The sequence below is a fragment of the Lontra canadensis genome, unplaced genomic scaffold, assembly GCF_010015895.1.
Source record: "Lontra canadensis isolate GAN:19392208 unplaced genomic scaffold, GSC_riverotter_1.0 scaffold43, whole genome shotgun sequence".
NCBI lineage: Eukaryota > Metazoa > Chordata > Mammalia > Carnivora > Mustelidae > Lontra > Lontra canadensis.
This window is the reverse complement of record NW_022631037.1, coordinates 13,678,413-13,700,242: the sequence shown is the minus strand read 5'-3', so window position 1 is coordinate 13,700,242 and position 21,830 is coordinate 13,678,413. Positions and strand designations below refer to the sequence as shown.

The window sequence follows — 21,830 nt, the reverse complement described above, 5'->3', positions numbered from 1 at the left end:
GCTCTACTGGGCCACCTGGGAGGGGCCTGGCTCTCCGGGGGAGCAGGACAGCTGCTGGGAAAGCCAGCACCCAAGGGGGACAGCTCATGGTGCAGGAAGCTGGCACACGGGGCGCTGGGCATGGGGGGAGGGATGGGGCATCGCCGAGAAGACAGACACAGCAAAGGGCGCAGGAATAGGCCATACAGGAGCTGAAATGAGACCCTGCAGGAGGTGCAGAGCACCCAGCAGCTGGGAAGGCCCGCGGGTGCCCGCCCGGGGCAGAACCACATCCCCTTGATTACTGAAGCACTAGCTCTGATTCTTGCTTTAATCTCAGGATAGCCCTCCGACATAACGAGTCTTGTCTTAACAAAGTAGGAAACAGAGGCCTAGAGATCTGCCCAGGGTCATGCACCTGGCCAGACCAAGCTAGGATGCCCTGCCCATGTCCTGGCTCCAAGCTAGCTGAGCTGCCCCCTAGGAAGCCTGCAGGCAGGGAGGGAGGAGGGAGAGAGGGAGGGAGGGAGGGAGGGAGGGAGGGCAGGGATGGCTGGGATGGCGGTGGCCCTGCACTGCTCTGGCCATTGCCTACGATCCCACTGTGCTGCCCCTGGTGAGTGTGCTGGGGCAGAGGAGGCAGGTGAGTGGAGCCAGAGAAACAGAGATCCCAAAGGTGCCTCTGACCCAGAAGCCCAGGCCCCACTCCCAGACTGGCTGTGGGATCCCAAGGACAGTCAAGGCCTGCCACGGATGCTGCGGGGCCTGTCCCACCTCCCCCAAGTTCCTGGGCAGGAGACCTTCCACTGACCTTCCCTCCCAGGAGCCAGACCACTCTGACCAGTCATCTGTCCAGTTGAACCATTCAGGAAAGCAGGGGGCTCCCAGAATGGGGACTCCCCTTGCTCTGCCCTCCTGCCGGCTCCAGAAGGGTGTGAGAGGGTGTGAGAGCGGTCTGGCTCTGTCACCCCCTCCACGGTGCTGCCCCCCTTCCCTCTAGAGGCCAGGAAGGAGGGGCTGCTTTTCTTTCCTTTTTTTTGAGTTCATTTTTAATAATTGGCTCAAATTACAAAGGTCCCCAAGGAACCCTGGGGGAGGGAGAGAAACCGGGAACGGCAGACATTCACTGCCAGCACCCGCCGACCCCACCTGCCACCCCTTCCCCAACAAGTACATGGGGAAGAAGGTCCCAGACCCTTTAAATAATCCTAAAAAAGCATGACGAGAGAGCAGGCAGATGAAGGGGCTCCTGCACCTGAACGTAGGTGACCAGGCCGCCCTGACCTCCGTCCTGCTCGCGGCCCTGGTGCTCTCCCACCAGGTCTGCCCCTCCCATTCCAGATCCTGCCCCGGGCCAGGCAGGGCATCTTGCATCTAGTCCTGGAGGCATGGCCAGTCACTGCGTAAACATCAGCAGAGCAGACCCCACTGGCTTCGGCGGCAGAGCCCTGGCACCCGGGTGCCTGACTGCACAACTTGCTCACGGCCATGGCTCCCAGGCACAGCAAAGCATGGAGGTCAGTGAAGGCCAGGGGCCGAGGGGTTGCACCAAGAGGAAACGTCTTCCTTCCTTGTGCTTGAGGCCAGGTCCTCTGTGGGTGCCGGGAAGCCCCGCTGGCCCCCTTTCTGGCTCTGAAGGCTGTGGTGACAGGACCCTGCCCTGCAGGGTGCTGAGGGGGCACAGTTACGCCCGGGCCCCCAGCTCTCCGACACGCTGTCGCAGGTGAAAGGCAAATTCAAACATGGTGGCCGCGAGGCTCTGATGGATGAGGTACCGGGGCAGGCGGCCCTGCGGGAAGGTGGGAAGAAGTTTTGGGAAGGCCTGCCCTCAGCCAGCAGGGGTGGGGGGAGGGGGCTCCCCTGGGTCAGAGCTGCAGGTGCAGGTGCAGCTCTGGAAGGCAGCCTGACCACCCCCCCGCCTCCCCCGGCAGGAAGAACACACTGTGCCGGCTCCTGGCTCTGGCCACACAAACAGACCCAGGAGGGGCCGGCCTGGCAGCCAGCCACCGCTCTGCGGGGCCCGGAGAAGTGAGGGCATGTACAGGCCCTCCAGCAACTTGGGAGAGCATCTTGACCTGGCCCCCAATTTGAGCATAAGAGAGGAGGCAGAGTAGGTGAGGTCCTGAGTGTGACAGGTGACCACCCCCAAGATCCCCCAGCAGAGTCCCAGCACCCCCACCTTGAGATCTGTATTAAGGATCCAGATGAAGGTGCAGACTCGGGGGTTACTGGCTGACTTGAGCACGATGAAGCCCCCAGGACCATTCTCTCCCCTACGAGAAAAGCACAATTAGGGGGGCACCCTGGAGCCAGGAAAGGACTCCGACATGACCCCATACCCCATTCCTGGCCCATCCTGGACTGGGATGAAAAATGTAAGGGAGCTACTGGTCTAGCTAGTCACTGCCACTGCCTGAGTAGGGCCCAGAACAGGTATCCCGGAGGCCACAGGATACAGTCCTCCACCCGCACCTTGTGAGGCCCAGCTCCCCCTTCTAATAGCCTGCGGATGTCTGCGCACCCCTGGTGGCAGCTGTGTCATCCTCTCTGTGCAGGTCCGCTATGGCAGGGAGGGGTGGGCCATGCGTGCATTTGCGCGCATTTCTCAAATCGGTTCGCATTACAGTGCTGGGGGGATCCAGAAGGGGGCGCCTTCCCAGGAGGAGGGCAGGGCACAACCCGTCACCAGGCAGTTCCCCCACAGCCCCATTGAGCACGCTCAAGCCCACTCTGCAGAAAGAGGCCCGCCGGTCACCCATGGGTCTGGTGTGTCAAATCTCATATTCATCGCCCAGTGCTCTCTGTGGAACCCCAAGAAGGACGGGGAGAGCAGGAAATCGGGAAGGAGGTCGGCTGCAGCACTGGGGTCTAGGGTGACAGCTGGAGATCTGGAGGATGCCCCGAGACATGGGACAGGAAGACTGAAATGCCTCTTCCTCCGTGAGGACTTCTGAGCAGTCGGGGGTGGGGGGCGGGGAGGCAAGGCAGCAGCAGGGAGGTAAAGCTCCAGGACACAGAGCCTTCCGCTCAGATCGCCTGGACCAGCGCCACCTCGTGGCTCCCAGCCCCCTTTTCTGGACTGCTCCCTGGCCTTGGGCTGTCCCTGGAGCCACGCTGAAGGCCATGTGGTTCCAGCCCTTAATCCCCCAGTCTCCAGGAGGCAGAGCAGATTAGCGGGCCTAGGGGCTGGGAGGGGCAGAGCCCAGCAGGACAGGGGGCTGGAAGGCGTCCTTGGCAGGACAAAGTGCCCAAAGGTCCACATTGTCCCCTACCCTGCCCTCAAAGCCACCAGGGGACGGGCCAGCCGGGATGGCTCACCTGACATATTTGTGTGTAGGGGGCCTGGTGCAGTGGGTGGTGGCAATGCCCGAGGACAGGTAGCGGTCTCTGCGTCGCTCAATGCGCCGCACGTTCACGAAGTCCCTGGGGGCGGGAGGGTTAGACAGGAGGGGAGCCAGTCCCAGGATGCAAGGGCAGGAGTCCTGCCTGAGAGGAGGGGCTTGGTGGGGCTCACCTGGGGGAGACCACCCCGCCCGCGGCCCCCGAAGAGACATCGTAGGAGATGAGAGTGTTGTCCTCTACTCGCTGCAGGATCTAAAGGCCATCAGGGGAGATGTGAGGTACAGCCCAGCCCAGGAACACCCCAAGCACAGGGTCCCAGCACCTCAGGGAACCCCCAGCCCAGCCTCCTCTCTGCCCAGGTCCCTTTACTAACAGCCACTCCCAGGTCCTGGGCTGGGCTCTGTCTGCGTGCTTCCTCTCCAGGAGGCACCATTACCATCATCCCATTTTACAGACAGGGAAGCTGAGGCACAGGACAGTTCGAGGACATGGTCATGCTGGGGGATGACTGTACCTGCCCTGCCGTGTCGCTCTGCCCTGAGGGGTGGCCAGGCTGGGCCCCCAATTGGCTCACCTGGCAGGCGGTCACGGTCTTGTTCCATAGCACCATCCTCTCGGGCTGCAGGATCACCTCCTGGTACACCAGCTCAGCAGGGCAGGGCAGGAAGGTCTGGGACAGGGCGGGCAGAGAGCTGGGTGGGGCCAGATGTGCTTGGGCACAGCAGCCCTTCCCTCTTGGTGGGGAGAAACCTGCCGGAAGGCCTCTCAGCCCCCTGCTGAAACCTCAGACAGTCCAGGAGCCTCCAGGACCCCTGCTTCCCTCCCTCACCTTCAGGATGAAGGTCTTGCCGTGAAAGGGAATCTCGATGGTGTACACAGTGTCTCCATATTCCTACAGTAGAGACAGAAGGGGGACAGGGAGGTGGGTGGAGGGCAGGCGGAGTGGGCCAGTGGTGGAGGGATGGGTGCCCCAACAGGGCAGCTTTGTAACAGCTCAGGGTGGAAAACTCCAGGAATTCAGCGATATTCAGGCAGCCGGTAAAAAAACAGTGGTTCTGACAAACATCCAGCAACAAGGAGAGAAAGGCTTTTGCTGTCACATTCAAGGACAGAAGCACAGCTGCAGTCACAACTGCGATGACCCATGTCTCCAGGCCGTCCTGGGCCGCCAGAGGGAATGGCCACACACAGGGACAGGGACGTGTCCCCTGTTCTCCAAGCTCACAGCCATCTCTTTAGAGAATGTGGTTCTGCTCATGAAACAGGACACCCAGACCACGGCCAAAGCCTGGCTTCCCCTTCGAAGCCAGAGCTGAGTGAGGAGAGCAGTAGGGGCCATGGATGGGCGCGGGCAGGGCAGCAGTCGGAGGGCGCAGTGGAAACATCCAGTCTGGCCCCACCTCCTGCTAAGCAGCAACCCCGGGGGGCCCAGCCCCCTCTCCTGGCACAGGAATAGGGTTCCAATGTGGGCCATCCCTGGGCTTCTCGGGCCTCAGAAAAGCAAGCAAAAACTCTCAACACACATGGGCAGGTCAGATGGGAGAGAGTTTCCTTACATTGTTCTTCTCAAACTTCCAGTTCTCCTCCTGAGCCAAGATCTGGTCCACCACCGCCATGGCCTCCTTCCCCTGATGGATGTACTCCCGTTCCTGGCCCAGGAGGAGAGGCAGGAAGGGATCACCCTGGAGCTTGCCCACCACCTGCTTTGTGGCCAGTTCCTTCTCCACATACTCCATACCCACAGAGTCTGGGTTGGTCTCTCGGGCCCCATGGGGGCCCCAGGTGCTGTGGCTGAACCGCTCCCCTCTGGGCCCCAGGTGTGAGCCGGCCCAGCGGGCCTGACTGACGGTGGGGCAGACACTCAGGGGCACGCTGACTGGCACTCGGGCTGCCTGAGGGCCACCCTCTTCGGGGAAGCCCCTTCCCCCTTCGGCTTGAGCCCAGCACTGGCACCTTCTCCAGGGGGGGTTGCCCCTCCAAAGATCGGGTGGGGGCGGGGAGCCAAATACCTGGGCAGAGAAGCTTCTCTTCCCAATGTCTTCATCAGATTCGTTGTCAGACCCTTTGGAAAACAAGCACAGATGACAACAGGAGGGTGTGGGGACAGACTGGGAGGAGGTGGTGGGGTACAAGACTGCGGGGGGACAGACAGGGAGAGGGGTGCTCGCCTTCCCCAGGGACCGGAGAGAAGGGACAGAATGAACAGACCCAGCCAACCCGCTCCTGATGAAGCCCCTCGCTGAAGGAGTTTCCCACCCACCGGCCTCACCTGCAAAGGATTCTGGGGGTGAATAGAACTGGCCCTCGGACAGAGCGCCAGGGAAGAGCAGGGGTCCACGGGCGACAGCAGCCTGGGCAGCAAGGTACCCTGGGGGAGCAGACACAGGCAGCCATTGTCCCAGAACAAGGGCAGCCATGCCTCAGCAGCCTGGGGTCCCCCCACTCCAAGCTCACCCTCAGGCTCCGGGAGGCTGTTCAGGGTTGCCAAGATAGCTCCGAACTGGCTCTCATGCCCGAAACTCTCCGCTCTTGGGGCTGCGATGACCCTCCCTGCACCCCTTCCCCAGGACTCACATCGTTCCTCCTCGGCCTCCTGTGGCAGGACTTTGAAGTCAAGGAACCAGGTCTCCAGCCAGGCAAGGACAAAGGAGACGATAGGGAGCAGGTAGCCGAATGCCCCTTTGCTGAGCAGCTGTGGAGGGAGGGGGCTGAGCTCCACAGCCGAGGGTCACCCGAATGCAGAGTCCTCTCTTGGGGCTACCCACTGTGGCACACACCCCACTCCTGGGCCCAGCTGCTTGGGGACCCCGTGTGGCACGTGCCTCTGAGGTGGCTTAATGAATTGTGCAGCAGGATAAACTGAGGATAGGCTGGCAGAGGAACTTTCTGTTCTTGGGGTTACAGAGGGACAGGTGGAGGAAGCCGGTGGAGATGCTCCCTTGGAAATATCAAGGACAGGAACCCCTCACCCCAACCTGACAACAGGGACAGAGGCCCCAAATTGGAGAACGGGTCCCCTCTTGGGAGAAGCCCATCCCTCCCTCCGGTGAGAGGCCCACCAGACACCAGCCTGACCGTGAGCCACTGACCTCGGAGAGGATGACCTTGACGATGAGGAACGCGCTGGACACCAGCGTCGTGACCTGCCCAGGGGAGGGAAGGAGGGAGAGAGGGAAAGCGAGCTGGGGAGTGAGTCCTCTGCCACGCTGCCCCTCGCACCAGCCCTGCCAGGGCCCGCACGCTCCCAGGAGAGGGCCATCTTACCGCAATCACCCACCAGTGCCGAAGCCGCAGCACCGCGTAGCCCAGGAGCAGTCCCGAGAAGCGGAAGAATGCCAAGACCTGGTGGGGAGGCAGGCAGGGGACACACAAGCCATCACGGGGTTAGCCAATGCCCCCTGCTCCTGCTGAAGGTTGACCTCCCCGTCCTGTCCTGCTCCCCCAGGTTCCCTCTACGTGGGGTGTGATGCCTCAGGAGAGAAGGACCGAGTCAGTGTTTCTTGGGGGATGACTCGGATGTGACCTTCTTGGACAGGGGTCTACTCTTCTCCCTCACCCTTGGGGCTCTCTGAAGGGAGGGCCTTATCTAGGAAGAGCTCCCTGAGGGTGGGAGCCAAGTGTCCCCGATCAGACTAGGATGTGTGCTGCAGGAACAAGAGAATCCAGTCAGAGGCGCATCCCTGCACCTCCGCTGCCCCCGACGACCCCCTCCCTAAGTCCACTCACGAAGATGTCAAAGAAGGAAGTTTTAAAGTTGTAGTGGATGATCTCCTGCTCCAGGTTCTTCCGGATGCCTGTGTTGGTCTGGAAGAGGGAGATACGAGCAGCTCTGTAGGCAGAACCAAGTCCCCAGGGGTGCCTCACCTCTGGGAACGGCGAGCAAGCAGGGGGAGTGACAAGCCGCTGCCCAAGGAGGGCCCCGAAGCACCAAGGGAGGATCTGAGACCCCAGCACTAATCTTGTTTCTCCAAGCACCTGGGCAACCCGGACGGGCAGGGCCTGGCTCCAGCATGGACACCTATGGGCACGCTGCCCAGGGACGGGGAGGCATGGGGGGCCTCGGGGCTGTGCAGGGGAGGCAACAGTCCCCGTGCAAGCAGGTAGGGCTGGCTGACTGGGTGCTGGGAGCCTGCCTCTCATATAATCTCATCTCCCCCTCTCCACTAGGGTGCTTCATCTTCCCAGCCAACTGTCCATCTGGGGTGATGGGGACCGGGGGTGGGCAGTGGTGTCAGACGGAGCCCCAGGTGGCAAATCAATTGATTAGGTTTGTGCTTAATGGGCAAAATCCATCAGGCTGCTAGAAGGAACAGCTAGAAACAGATAGCGAGCAGACTCGTCCCTGCCCCAGCCACCCATATATTTTCCATGGGATTCGACACCTTGGCTGAGGAGGGAGAGGATCTGGACAGATACCGAGAGCCAGGCTGCTGCCTGATTTCTCAGGAGGGATGGGGCGGCAGGCCTCGGCTTCCGCCAGCCCCCTGCAGAAGGGAGGAAACAAGAGGACTCTGGAAAATGGATCCCAGGAGCCTGCAAAGTGAAGACCCTTCATGACCACCTAGACGAGAGTTTCTAATCCCCTAGCAGGTGACCCAAACTGAGGTGTGCAGGGGGTGCTTACTGACATCTAGATGTTCCGAACCCTGAGCCTGAATCCCAGAGCGAGCTGAGCATCTGGAATCTTTGTGAAGCTCCTAGGTGACTGCAGTGCTTAGAGCAGAAGCCAGTAGCCCAGGCAGCCCCCTCGTTGACACATGAACACCGCTGAACATCCCCACTATGCCTCTTGACCTCAAGACCCCCCTGAGCCCCGTGGAGGCTCACATGCCAACCCCACACTGACATCCTCCCACCCCAGCCTGGCCCTCCTCTTGAGCTCCACAGCTCCTCCGAGCCCTAAGAGCTGCGGCCCCTCAGAGGTCTCCCCCTGCCTGGGCACGTGCAGGTGCTGATGGCAATGGTGTCCTGGCTCAGGGGAGCCAAGCACTGGCCCCTGCCAGTCTCTAGCCGTAAGACCCTTCTGGGGCCCTTGTAGCCACTGGGCAACGCCCAGCCTGTTCAAGAACTAAAAACATACATGCTCCAAAACATGAAAATAAAGCCACAAAACCAAAAATTAATCACATTTTAATTGAATGTCTATCAAGTGAAACATGATGGCTAACTCCACGAACGGCTAAGCCCAGCATTCTGAACTTTTCATTACATCTGAAAACAATTTGGAGATCAGACTTCTCGATTTGCAAGAATTCCCAAGAATGCACGAGGACTGCTGAGCAATTCTATCCAGTACATCCAGATAATTTCAAAAGTAAAATTATCAAAATTTTTTCAGCTGTCTGCTGGCAAGAAAATATATACCGAATGAGAGCTGTGGGTGACTTTTAGTGCTTGCTTTGATGCTGGCTGGGACCTTCAAAAGGAAGAATGCCTCCCGGGGCGCCGGAGAGGTGCAGTCGGTTGAGCATCTGACTCTTGGTTTCGGCTGGGGTCGTGCTCTCAGGGTTGTGGGATGGAGCCCCACGCTGGGCTCCACATGCAGGGTGGACTCTGCTTGAGATTCTCTCTGCCCCTCCCCCAGGTCTCTGTGTGTGTCTCTCTCCAATAAATAAATAAATAAATCTTTAAAAAAAAAATGTTAAAAAGGAAGAATGCCTAAGACATCAGAAGCTCTCCAAATGGCCCTGGACCTTATGGGGCCGCAGCTTTCTCACTGGTAAAGAGGGTCCGCAGAGTCTCCCATGGCTCAATCTTTTTTTTTTTTTTTTAAGATTTTATTTATTTATTTGTCAGAGACAGAGGGAGAGAGAGTGAGCGAGCACAGGCAGACAGAGAGGCAGGCAGAGGCAGAGGGAGAAGCAGGCTCCCCGCCGAGCAAGGAGCCCGATGTGGGACTCGATCCCAGGACGCTGGGATCATGACCTGAGCCGAAGGCAGCTGCTTAACCAACTGAGCCACCCAGGTGTCCCCCCATGGCTCAATCTTGTTGAAGGTGCCAGTTCACCTATGTGCTCAAAGGACAATCACCCCCAGAGCCCTCTACCTGAACACTTGTCACACCTCAAACTTGTCCTCTTCACCCTTAAACCAGCCCCTCCCCGAACTCCTCACTTCCATCAACAAACTCGTTTTCCTATCATCAGAGCTTGAGACCTGGAGGAAGGGCACTCTGACCCGCTCCGCAGAAGGAAAACAAGGGAAGGCTCAGAGAAGCCGAGTCCCTCATTGACATGCCACAGTGAATACAGAGGAGACGCTGAGACCCACGGAGCCTGGGAGCTTTGTTCTCACAGCTCCTGCCTCTGTGGTCGGGTCCTGCCCGGGGCCGTCAGCGCCTGGAGGCCAGGTGCCATGGCCCACTGGCCTGGCACCACGCGCCAGGGAGGAGGGTATCGACCCAGCACTGAGAGGCGGCCCCACCTCCAGGCCGCTGAGCCCAAACTGGGGACACTGGAGTTGTGTCCAAAACGGGGAGAGGGAGCTAGGAACCACCAGGAACTGGGAGTTTTTACTGGCTGGCCCTGCACCGTGCCCTCTGCGTTTAGCACAGCGCTCTGGATGCGTCAGGGCTTTGAAAACTGCTGAGTGGATGGATGAAGGAATAACTGAATGGAGCCAGAGAGCAACAGAAGCCAAAAAGAAGACAAAGGTTTCAACCGCACAACCACCGTCCACGGGGCTCTCTCCGCCCTCCTCACGAGCGTCCACTAGAGGGCAGTCTGGCGCAGAGGTCAAGGGTGTGAACCCTGCAGCCTGAGGGTCCGGGTTCAAACTCTACCCTTCTTCACCCACTTGCTGAGGGACCTTCGACAATGACTCCAGCCCTCGGAGCTCCCTTTTCTTTGGAAGATGAGAACGGGTGTTCCTGTCTTCCCACTCTTCATTTTACCGGGAAATCTAACCCCCGCCAGAGACCATCCTCCCGTGTGGCAGCTACAGCTGGAAGAAGGCCCAGGTGACACCCCAGCCCCCGGCGCAGTCTGGGGTCCACTCACGTTCAGCTCGATGATCCAGAGCAAGGAGATGAAGAGCAGGTCGAAGGTGACAAAGAGACAGAAGGTGCGGCGGACATCAGAGATGGCGCGGCGCTTCTCTGGAGGGGGCGGGAGGAAGTGCGAGGAGAGAGCCTGGCTGTGGGACAGCGACGAGCCGAGGGAGGCCACGGCGGGCAGGCTGCGCTCCAAGTCGCGGGCCAGATCCCCAGACAGTTTGTTCATCCTGATGGGCCCCCCCCCCCCGGGGGGGGGGGGGGGAAGGCGGGGCCTCAGCTGCAAGGCTGCAGGGAGGCGGGTGGCTGGGTTAGGTGGCCTGGTGAGGGCCTAGAGGTCTTGTTAGTTAACCTCCTTCCCTCCGCAACCCCCTCCATGCCATTTGCTCCCAAACGCATTTGCCCCCTCTAACATCCCAACCCCAAGGTGGCCCAGGGCCCTATAAGCCCAAATTGTCCCCAGCAGCCCCACTTCTGAGCTGGAAGGGGTTGAGCACCCCTCTCTCTCTCATTCCTCCTCACCAACTCCTGCCCCGCAAAGCCCGGCAACCCACAGTTCACCCTTGGAGGGCTCTGGGGTCCTCCCTGCTGCTTGAGGGCACAGCCTGCTCCTGCCAGGCCTGCTGGAGGTTGAGCCTCTGGTCCTGTCAACAGCCTCTCGGGCCTGCCCCCACCCCCCCAGGAGAAGAGGGCCCCAAGCTCTGTTCTTTGTTTGCCAAGCACAAAGCCACATTCCCTCCCAGCAGCCAGCCCTACCCTCCCACCCCCTAATCCATGGCAACTGGGAGGGACTTCCTAGAGCAGCGTCTCTGAGTGCTCTGTGCCGGGACAGCCATATGAAGGAAGGACATCTTGGTCCCTTCTCTCCAGCTTCACCCCCACTGCCCCCATGTCAGGCCCACTACTATCCTCTCCCCTGGTGTGACAACCAGCCCTCGGGGTGAGTCCGCCTCTCTCACCCTGCGACAACTCTTCTGGCAACAGGCAGAGGAAGGTCTGCCAAACACTGATCACAGCCCGCCTTCCAGAGCCCTCCGGCCCAGGCCCTGCCGCAGCGGCCCCACCCACTCTTCCAGAAGCTCCTCTTACAAGGCAGATACAGCTCACGACCACCCCACCGACCACCCCACTGCCACCCTGGCCTTCTTTTCGGTCCCTCAGTGTGGCCGCCAGGTCCTGCCTCGGGGCCTTGTACCTAGCTCTCCCCTCCCCAGTCCTTCCAACAAGCAGCTCCAAAGTCCTCTCCTTTGGGCGCCTGGGGGGCTTGGTCGTTGGGCGTCTGCCTTCCGCTCGGGTCACTGATTGGGGGTCCTGGAATCGAGCCCCGCATTGGGCTCCTTGCTTGGCAGGAACCCTGCCTCTCCCTCTCCCATGCCCTGTTTGTGTTCCCTCTCTCCGTCTCTGTCAAATAAATACAATTCTTAAAAAAAAAAAAAAAAAAAAAAGTCTTCTCCTCCTCAGAACCGCCCCACACCCACCCCCCAGGGACAGCAGTCTTGCTCTATGACAGGGACACCGAGCCTGTCACGATCTGCCAGCGTCTTAGTCCTTGTTCTGCCAACTCTCCGGGTGCAGGGCTTCCCCCGGCCGGGTCACTGCTGTCTCCCAGCACCTAGCACAGGGCCCTGCACCCAGGAAGGCTGCACGACTGCCTGCTGGCGGCTACTGCAGTGGGTGTCCTGGTCCTCAGCTCCATGCCACGCTGCCGAGACATGGGTAGAACCTCAACAGAGAACCAGCCGCGGCCCGAGGCGAGGCCCGAGCCCCACTGCCCACAGAACCCTGTGCCCACAGTTGTGCTTCAGGCCCATGCAGGCCAGGACGGGGCCTTCTAGTTCACAGAGCAGGCAGCCAAGACTGAAGGGGCAACGGCCCGAACTACCCCTTGCCTGTGCAACCATGGGCCGAAACTCTTATGAACACTAGGGCAGGGGCCTGGAGGACTCCCTGCTGGCCGCACAGTCCCCAGACCCAAGGTCTCTGCTCCACCCATGTGCTAGCAAAGAGCCCACAGCGGCCCTGTCCCCGGGGCTCAGCCCAGAGCCAGAGGAAGCCGCCTCAGTGTGGTGGTGCCCATGCTTCTGGGGCTCGGTCAGAGTCTCCCTGAATCTTCTCTCATGCCAGAGAGCCAGGCTTGGGGGCTGATGGGAGGGGAACCCTGGATGTCGGACTCTGGTCCTGGGAAGGCAAGACCTAACCAGTGCCCCCCGACCCCGATCTGCTATCCCCTCATACCTTTGTCATGTCTACTACCTTCTGGGGCCCCTCAATCTATCAGGTCCCGAGCAAGCTCCCCATCTGTGACTGGCAGGGGATTCTGAGCAAGCCAGTGTGTCTACCCCTCTGCCTCCGTGCAAGCCCCAGTGGACAGGAGTGGGCTGTTCTCAGCAGAGGCAGCCGCACCAGGCCACCCCCCAATAGCACACTCTTGGGGTTGCCATGCCCGGCTCATCTGGAGGACACTGAAGGAAAGCCGGGCCCAGCTCTGGAAGGAGGCAGTCAGAGAGGAGATGTGACAGGCTGCCGGCAATGGGATGCCCCAACATCCGTCAGCTGGACCTGGTGGCAGACAGAACGCGCAGCGCATCGCTCACTGTGAAAGGGCCATGGCTCCAGGGTGGGTGACATTTCCGTGTCTTTAATGGCCCTCTTGTCTGCTGCCAGACCTGTTTCCATTTCTCTTCCTCCTTCCTGTCTCTCTCCCAAACCGCCTTTCTTTGTGTCTCTGTATCCCGCTCCCGTGACCATCTTTATGGGTCTTCCTCCCCAAGTCTATCCCATCTGTGAGTCTGTCTGCATTACCATCAGCTCAGTCTCACGCTCCCTTCCTCCGTGTGTGTGTGTGTGTGCGTGTGCGCCTTCCTCCGTGTGTGTGTGTGCGTGTGTGCGCACGTGTGCGTGTGTGTCATCTTCCTTATCCACTCCTCTCCCTCTTCTCGATCTCACTGCAGGGTGCTGTGGCTTCTCTCCTCCCAGGCTGCTCCCAAGTCTGTCTGGCGTTGTCCCCAGCTTCCTTCCTTCCTCCCTCCCTCCCTCCCCGGGGACAGGACTCGGGTGGCAGCAGACTGGTGTGAGACCCACCCCCCTCCTCTGGGAGCGGCAGCAGCACTGACACTCACACATGCAGACGTCCTCGGTGAAGCGAGAGACGCAGATGAGGGCTGAGAGCAAAGGTGCTGGGGGAATCCGGGAGAGCTGCAGACGCAGGGGTGTGTGGAAGCCAGGCAGGGCTGGGGACAGCAGGTCAAGAGGCGGGGGGGGCGGGGGGCTCTACATCACCCTCCACCATGAAAGCTGCTCAGAAACCAAAGAACACATAAAGTAGAAGGAGTACTGGTCAGGGATGAAGACCTGAGCGCCAGTCCTGGGGAAGCCACTAACCCTGAGTAACCAGGCAAGTCCTCACCAAGGCCCTGCTTCTTTATCTGGGGGGAGAAGTGCTTTTCCAAACCCCTTTCTTCAAGCAAGAGAAACTTAGAGAAAGAGAGAGAGAGGAAAAGAAAGAAAGAGAAAAAGAAAAGAAGAAAAAGGGAAAGGAAAGGAAAAGGAAAAGGAAAAAGGAAAAGAAAACCTTACTTAGAATCTAAAATAGAAAAAAGATAAAAATGGGACTGCTCTGGGTCTTGCCACAGAAGGTGGCCACAGACAGTCCCCCTGGGCAGACATTCCTCAAACCCCAGGGTTACCCCAGGGGCACTTCCTTAGGCCCAGTTTGAAAACTGCCCACTCAGATGACTTCAAAAGCTCTCTGGGCTCCATCAGGCCACCTGCCAGTCTAAGAGGCGGAAATCATCTCGGCCTGGAACTCCTCTGAGTGGTCCCCAAAGCACTTGTGCTCTGGTCCCCTGGCCCTGGGGGTGGAAGGTGTCAGCTGCCTCCGCCCCACCATGCCCACCATCCTGCTGAGAGGGAGGCAGGAATGAGTGCTGTGGGTGGGAGAAAGCAGGGCTGCCACCAGGGACCCCCGGAAGCAGCTCCCCCTGCCCTGCCCAAGCCCCTGACCAGGCGTCAGGAGCAGAACAGCACGCGTGGGGTGAAGGAGTCGGCCCTGGGGTTAGCTGCAGACTTGACACTCACTGGACCTGTGTTTTAGGAGAAGCTTAGCTGCACTGGCTTGGGGAAGGGGATGAGGAAATTGGAGGTTTTATCATCCCAGGTTGCAAGGGAAAGAGGGGTGAGGAGGAGGGGGCAATCCACCCCAGATTACTCCAGTTCTTTCAGTTCCTGAGGCAAAGAGGAGGGGCAGGCACAGGCCCCCAGGGCCTGCCAGGCTTTCTCTTACCCCAGGAAATGCCACTGTTGGCCAGACTGCAAGAGGAGCTTTCGGGTAGGGTCCGAGACTCAGGGCAGACAACAGTAGGCAGCTGACACTGTTGAAAGAGAGCTGGACTCCGAGGTTAGGGTTCAAGTCTCAGTCTGCCCTTACGAGCTGGGCATTCTGGAGCAAACACAACCATTCTGAGACTCAGTTTCCTCCGATACATTAAATAAAGGCAACACTAATATAGTTAATGCCTTTGAACCATGCCCTTAAAAATGGTTAAAACGTGGGGCGCTTGGGTGGCTTCAGTGGGTTAAGGGTCTGCCTTCAGCTCAGGTCAGGATCCCAGGATCCTGGGATCAAGTCACACATCAGGGCCCCTGCTCAGCGGGGAGTCTGCTTCTCCCTTGGCCTGCTGCCCATCCCCCCTTGCTTGTGCTCTCTCACTCACTCACTCTCTCAAATAAAAAAAATCTTTAAAAAAAGAAAGAAAAGAAAAAAGAATGGCCCAAGTCATTCCAGCTCCAGGCACAGGTGAATTCCCAGGGTGCAGGCGGTGGCAGGAAGCGGGGGCTGTCCTGGCTCCCCACACAGGCTCTAAGGGGCAGTGCCAGGGCCGACCGCCAACACTACAGCTTCCCACTGGTGCCCGGCCCCGCTGCAGGCACCCCCCGTTCCCCATTTCCACAGCTCTTAGGGGACAAGGGCACAGATGGGGTCCTTGCCAGCTCTCAGTCACAGCCCAGACCAGAAGCTCCAGCCACCTCTGCCGCTCAACACCCGGAAGGCCTGTAGCTCCCAGCGGGGGTTCCCCGGCCGAAGCAAATCTACAATTTAACAGTGCCACGTACTCACTGTACCAGCCTCAGAGGCTATACAGGACACTGGGGACACCTGTCTTGACCCCGCTATCTGGGGCATCAAAGGACACAGCGATGCATGTGAAGTGCCTGGAACAGTGCCTGGAACCACAGAGTAAAGGCTCAGCAGATGTTAGCCCCTGATGCCACAGTCCCCTCCGAGGCCCCTGCCCTTTAACACGCCCCAACCTCCAACAGAGAACCAGCCAAACTGTCCCAGGTCCAGCTAGAGCTTCCTCTGCAAAGCTAAGCTACCCTGGTCTCCCGGTATGGGAACCAAGCCTCATTGTAGCCAGAAATGACCCACATCTCTGAGACGTGTGGCTTCTCCAAACCTTCTCTTGAGGCCGACGGGACAGTGGACACAGGCTCTCAACATCTCCCTCACTCCGTACTCCTCAGCAAATGTGAGCACTAGCCTCACACTGGCCATGGAGGCTTCCCAGTGGGGTCCCTATCTCTGTACAAACCAGGAGCAATCAGTGAAGCTGAGAAAGAACTAGAGGCCAAGCCCGGAGAAGTTTCAAACCCTGGATTCCTGCTTTACTACGGCTGAACCTCTCTGTGCCTCATTTCTCTGCTCTGTAAAGTGAGGATAACAGTGGCACCTGTTTCCTACAGGTGCTGTAAGGATTAAACGGCTTATTAAATGCACTGGCCTAGAACAGTCCCTGACACAGAGTGATCACCGCCTAAGGACCAGCCAGGATGACACCCCTGTCTCTTCTTTAGAGGAAGACATAGTCTTGAGCTCTGACTGCCTCAGTTGGATGGCTTCAGGCCAGGACTGGGGCTGTTCTGGGTCAAGTCACCCCTATAAGGCCCAGGTGAGTGGAGACTCCACAGATAGGCAGGAAGCCAAGGCTCTGGAAGATGGTGGCCCCTGCCTGTGTCCTGCCACTGGTCAGTCACCAGTCAGGGAGCTGGTTCAGGGAGGACAGGACAGCAGATCAAACAGGACTACAGGGCAGCTGGGTGGCTCAGTCTGTTGAGCATCTGCCTTCTGCACAGGTGGTGATCCCATGGTCCTAGGATCGAGTCCTGCCTCCGGCTCCCTGCTCAGTGTGGCGTCTGCTTCTCCCTCACCATCTGCCTGTCACCCCCACCCCGGCTTATACTCTCTCTGTCAAATAAATAAAACATCTTTAAAAACAAAAACAAAACACAGGACTACAGGCCATCCTGAGGAGCTAGCACGGAAGAAACAAATTCGGCCTAGCAGCGGCCTACACTGGCCCCCTGCAGACACCTCTCCTTTACTCCTCACACCCCACCAGGAGCTGTGGAGGTGAGGGTGGGCTGGAGGAGACAGAAGGTTGGAGAGGTCTGCCCACAGTCCCCCGGGGCAGGATGGGGCAGAGCTGACCCCAGGCCTCTGCTGGCCCCGGAGGCCCTAAGGCTACCCGCCAAGAGCCTGTGGAGAGCCCAGCACCCCCCCCTCCACATCCAAACCATCAGCAAATCTTATTGGCTCTTCCTTCAAAATCCGGCCAGTGTATGTGCCCGCTGTCACCCTGTCCAAATCATCACCTCTTACCTGCTACACCTTCCTGACTACCTCCTTGCCTATATCCCAAGTCTCGTCTCAATACAGCAGCCAGAGGGATCCTGGTAAAAGTCAGACCACACTTCCCCAATGCTCCAAACCTCCAATGGCTTCCAGCTCACCCTGAGTAAAGGCCAAAGTCTCCATCCTGGCCTATAAGCCCGCTCTTCCCCAGCCTCTTCCCCTGGAGCCCTCTGATCCAGCTATACTGGTCCTTCTCTGTTCCTTGGACTTAACTAGCATGGCCATGCTCCCACCCCAGGACCCTTGCACCTGCTGTCCTATCTGTCTGAAGTTCTCCCCCAGGTCTCTGCAGCACTCCCTCCATTCTGGTCTCTGTACATGTCCCTTTGGAGAAGCCTTCCCTGAACTCCCTAATTAGCTTCATCCCCTTCATCCCACCCTTCATCCCCTTCCCTGCTTTATTTTTCACAGAGCTTACCACCCCAGATGTATTATATGTTTACAGGTCTGCGTTTACTACCTGTCTTCTTCTGGAATGCAAACTTCACATGAGCAGGAACTCCCCCTGCTTTGCTCCGTGCTGTGTGCTCAGCACCCAGAGAGGTACCAGGCTCTGGAAGATACTCAGGCAAAGTGTCAAGCAACTAGCCTGAGCACGGGTGTGCATGTACACAGCCCTGCCCAGGCCTGAAGGAGGAGCCCTCCTAGGCCAGACTGTCTCTCCGGGAGCTGGACTCCGCCCTCTGCTGGTGTCTCTCCTCAGGTAGAATCGAGGCCCCAGCAGGCCCGGGGAACTGGTTTCCTGGGCAACCTGAGGCATGGTGGATGCTCCCCTCCCTTTTCCTGGGCACCAATTTGCAGAGAGAAGATGACATAAGCTAAGTTCCTTGGATAGCGAAGGTCCAGAAGAAAGGAGGACATGCTCCCTGGGAGAGATCCCAGCGCTCCTCTCTGGCTGTGGGGGCAGAGGCTCCTCCCCTTCCCAATACTCTCCTGACCACTGGCTGCTTCCAGAACACACCATGGCTGGCAGTCTCCCTTCTGAGCCTCCACTTCCCTCCACTTTCACATTCTAGAATGACCTCCTTCCCCTGGGAGAGAACTCCAGTTCTTCAGAGACCAGTTTAAACCCCACTTCCTGGGCAAAGCTCTCCCTCACCATCCAAGGCTCCTTCGACCCCAGCTCTCAGGACTCTGGCTCAGCATTACTCTAGACTTGAGGTTCAAAGTCAAAGTCATCTTTCCTTGAACACTTTAGGCCTGAGTCACAGTGCTTGGCCATGGTACCTGTTCAGGAAGTTAACTGGTCTGTGGGTCTGTAATGTCCACCCTGGAACAGGGGAAAGGGCATAAGTTTGGGGACTGGGTATCAGACCTGGAGTCAAAAGCTGAAGACCATTCATGACTAGGCTGTGAGCCCTTGACTAAATCACTGAGTCTCTCTGAACCTCAGTCTCCTTATCTATAAAATGGGGATGGTATAGTGACCACTTCGCAGAGCTACTGAAAGGATTAGGAATAACACACACAGAATGTCTGTGCTTAATTAACGGTAGCTATGACTACTGTGAGGGGCTACAGATCTGGTGTTAGGGGCAGGGCCTGGGCCAGGCACGTGCAGCATAGACTCTACCCAAACAGGGCCCCATATGCACTGCTGGATGCAGAGATGGGCCCTGGCCTCAGAGAGCTGACCCCGGACAGCATACACCAGGCTCTATTATACTTCCGGGCTCTGTTGCCCGTGCCATCAGCCACGGGACAGAGCTGGCTTATTGGCCCCTACCCTGTCTCACTGACAGAGAATTTGGGAAGTTCCCTAGAGGATGACTTTAAGAAGCGGACACAAACCAGGCTCCATTTCTCCTTTCCTTCTGGAGAAGTGGAAAGGGGAAGAGTCAAGCCAAAACAGAAAGTACATTCATCGCTGTGCACTGCCCCCTCCGGCCAGGACGTTCTGAAAATACAGAAAAACCCTAACAGACCAAGGCTGAGTCAGGCGCCCTGCCTCCTCCACACACCAGGCCCCATTAAATGTCCAGGATGCCCTGGCTCTGTGCTGACAAGACCCCCGTCCTACTCAGGGGCTGGTGAGTCAGGCCCCACCCACCCTTAGTGCTACTGGATAAAACTTGGGAGCTAGCGAGGTCAAGTTCTCAAGGTCAGTCTGGAAAGGGCCAGTCATCTTCTGGGAGAGAGCTCAGTCAGGTCAGCTCATTCAAGGGAAGGCTCCACAGGCAGAAGGGAGTTCAGTACGGACCTCTGCCAGCACCAGCTCTGGCCAGACGGAAGCTAGGATCAGCCCCAGCCAGAAAAAGTTCACAAGGATACACAACTGGTCAGAGGGGATGCCCTGCTTGTCCCTTGTTTTACAGATGTGGCAGCCACCCCTGTGGGAGGGGTACCGAGGCAGTTTCTCAGCGACAGCTATGGACCTGGAGTCAAGAGACAGTTCTTGAAGGTCCTGTTGAGTGACACTGACCTTACTTCCCTTGAGTCCCAGCCTCCTCATCTGTAAAATGGAGCCAACAATCTCTACAACTCAAGGGAACAAGTATGAGCTGACAAATGTACAGGCTTTCTGGTCTCACCCATACCTCCCCCCCCCAACTCTAGGTGTGTGAGAGCTTGGTTTTTCGTTTTTTGTTTTTTTAAAGATTTTATTTATTTATTTGACAGAGATCACAAGCAGATAGAGAGGGAGGCAGAGAGAAAGCAAGGGAAGCAGGCACCTTACTGAACAGAGAGCCGGATTGGGGGGGGGGGGGCTCCATCCTAGGACCCTGGGATCATGACCTGAGCCAAAGGCAGAGGCTTTAACCCACTGAGCCACCCAAGCGCCCCAAGAGCTCAGTTTAACGCTGAGCCTGTGCTAGTCCCTGGGGCTATTCGGAGGCTCGGGGTCTGGTGAGGGAAGCGAACACATAAATAAAACAGTGTCTCACTGTAATCAGCACTTTCAGGGAGGAACAAACAACGGACCGTGGGCTCTCAGAGAAGGGACATCTGACCCAGGCTGCAGTGGGTGAGGTTGGGAAAGCCACAAAGAGGAGGAGCCCTCTGACCCAGGCCTTGAAGAATCCATATATATCAACCATAGGCAAGGAAGACGAGCATTTCAGGCAGGCAAACTAGCATGACCAAAGGCCCAGACTCTGGTCTAAAGCACAGGCCCAGCACATAAGCTTGCAGGCTGAACACCCCAGGGGCTCTGCCCCCAACACCAGGCGCCAGGCCTTCAGTCCCCTCCGGGCATGGTCCCCACAGGCTCCTAAACCAAGGGGACACTTCCTTATGGCCAAGCAAGGAAAGGAATTCCCAAACTCAGCAAAGGAGGCTGCCTCTGCCCTCCTGCCCACCTTAGCCCTCCCCCTGTAAGAGCTCTGTTCAGAGGACCCAGCTGCCCACTCTCTGAGTCCACCCTGGTCTCTACCTCTCTCTGGTAAGCTCATCCTCTTGTCCTAAGGTCCCTCACTAATTGTCAGCTGCTCTGGGAAGCCATTCTTGGCCCTTCTTTCCCATGGGTTCCCAGAGCTCTGTGTACATTCCCACAGAATTAATGCTTGTCATGTAACATTCATTCATTTCCAGAGTCACTTCTGAGCAGAATAACATCAGGTCTGGGTCTTTTTCATTCTTGAATCCTCACTCAATAAATCCAAACCCCAAACCCCATGCCCTCCACCTCAGCATTTTATTTATTGACAAAAAGCCAGGCTTTGGGGCTCTGGGACAGAATGAGAAGTCAGCCACATCAACATTCCTCAAGCAACTTATGAAATTAAAAATTACAACCACTGCTCTATAACATTTTTATATAAGCAATAACAGTGCACATGTATTTATTGATCATTCATGCGCTCACTGATTTAAACACTACACACACGTTATTTAATTGAATCCTTACAGTAACTCTAGGAGGTAGATGCAGTGCTACCTCCATTTTACAAATGAGGAAACTGAGGCACTTTCTTCACCAAGGGGATAAAACAGTATCAGAACCCACAAAGTCTGAATCAGGAGCCTGTATTCTCTTTTTTTTTTTTTTTAAAGATTTTATTCATCCATTTGACTGACAGAGATCACAAGTAGGCAGAGAGGCAGGCAGAGAGAGAGAGGAGGAAGCAGGCTCCCCGCTGAGCAGAGAGTCCGATGCGGGGCTCCATCCCAGGACCCTGGGATCACGACCTGAGCCGAAGGCAGAGGCTTTAACCCACTGAGCCACCCAGGCGCCCAGGAGCCTGTACTCTCAACCACTGTTCTAGTATGGACAGGGTGTTGCAGGGACACAGGGGGCCAGTATTGTCTGGGGGGGGGGGCGGTTGGGAGAAAGTCAACCCAGAGGTCATATTGCCTGAGCTGAGCACTTAGAAAGACAAGTAGAAGGTAGCCTGGCAGATAAGAGAAGGGGCTTCCAGGCAGAGCGGCTGGTGCGCAAAGGCATGGAGACACAAAAGTACAAGGTGTGGGCAAGTTCATCCTGCGGCACCTTGTTACTGGAGTTGAGGGTGCACTTAGGAGACTGGCAGGAAAGAGGCCAGAACCCAGACGGTGCTGCAAACTGTGCTGGGATCCACCTTTTTCCACAAGCAAGAAAGTAATGCTATGAGACTTGTGTTTTAAAAAGATCACAAGGGGCGCCTGGGTGGCTCAGTGGGTTAAAGCCTCTGCCTTCGGCTCAGGTCATGATCTCAGGGTCCTGGGATCGAGCCCCACATCGGGCTCTCTGCTCGGCAGGGAGCCTGCTTCCTCCTCTCTCTCTGCCTGCCTCTCTGCCTCCTTGTGATTTCTGTCAAATAAATAAATAAATCTTTAAAAAAAAAATAAAAAAAAATAAATAAAAAAATAAAAAGGGGCACCTGGCTGGCTCAGTCAGAAGTTTAGTTT

At 57.6% G+C, this 21,830-nt stretch overlaps 2 protein-coding genes across 4 annotated transcripts in view; both read right to left on the bottom strand.

Moving 5' to 3' along the window:
- Positions 1–1,512: 1,512 nt before the first annotated feature.
- STARD3 (StAR related lipid transfer domain containing 3) lies at positions 1,513–10,563 on the bottom strand. Of its 3 annotated transcripts, none has more exons than XM_032871502.1 (14): positions 10,320–10,563; positions 7,048–7,125; positions 6,586–6,663; positions 6,411–6,464; positions 5,896–6,013; positions 5,591–5,689; positions 5,331–5,383; positions 4,878–4,970; positions 4,151–4,213; positions 3,896–3,991; positions 3,494–3,573; positions 3,298–3,402; positions 2,159–2,252; positions 1,513–1,768 (listed from the first exon to the last, which is right to left on the bottom strand). In XM_032871502.1, exons 1-14 carry the CDS (start codon positions 10,539–10,541, stop codon positions 1,664–1,666), a joined length of 1,338 nt encoding a protein of 445 aa, XP_032727393.1. In that variant the 5' UTR covers positions 10,542–10,563; the 3' UTR covers positions 1,513–1,663. The 3 variants fall into 3 exon arrangements, with proteins under 3 accessions (XP_032727393.1, XP_032727396.1, XP_032727394.1); XM_032871505.1 differs by having other exon boundaries at positions 5,591–5,702; positions 6,599–6,663; XM_032871503.1 differs by lacking the exon at positions 5,591–5,689.
- A 1,755-nt stretch (positions 10,564–12,318) lies between these two features.
- The window catches only part of LOC116875970, an 11,228-nt gene continuing 1,716 nt past the window's right edge, over positions 12,319–21,830 (bottom strand). The window contains exons 2-3 of the mRNA XM_032871808.1: positions 13,432–13,552; positions 12,319–12,871 (exon numbers count right to left, since the gene is read on the bottom strand). Coding sequence (XP_032727699.1) covers positions 12,648–12,871; positions 13,432–13,552 — 345 coding nt within the window. The 3' untranslated portion in view covers positions 12,319–12,647. The remainder of the gene's footprint in view (positions 12,872–13,431; positions 13,553–21,830) is intronic.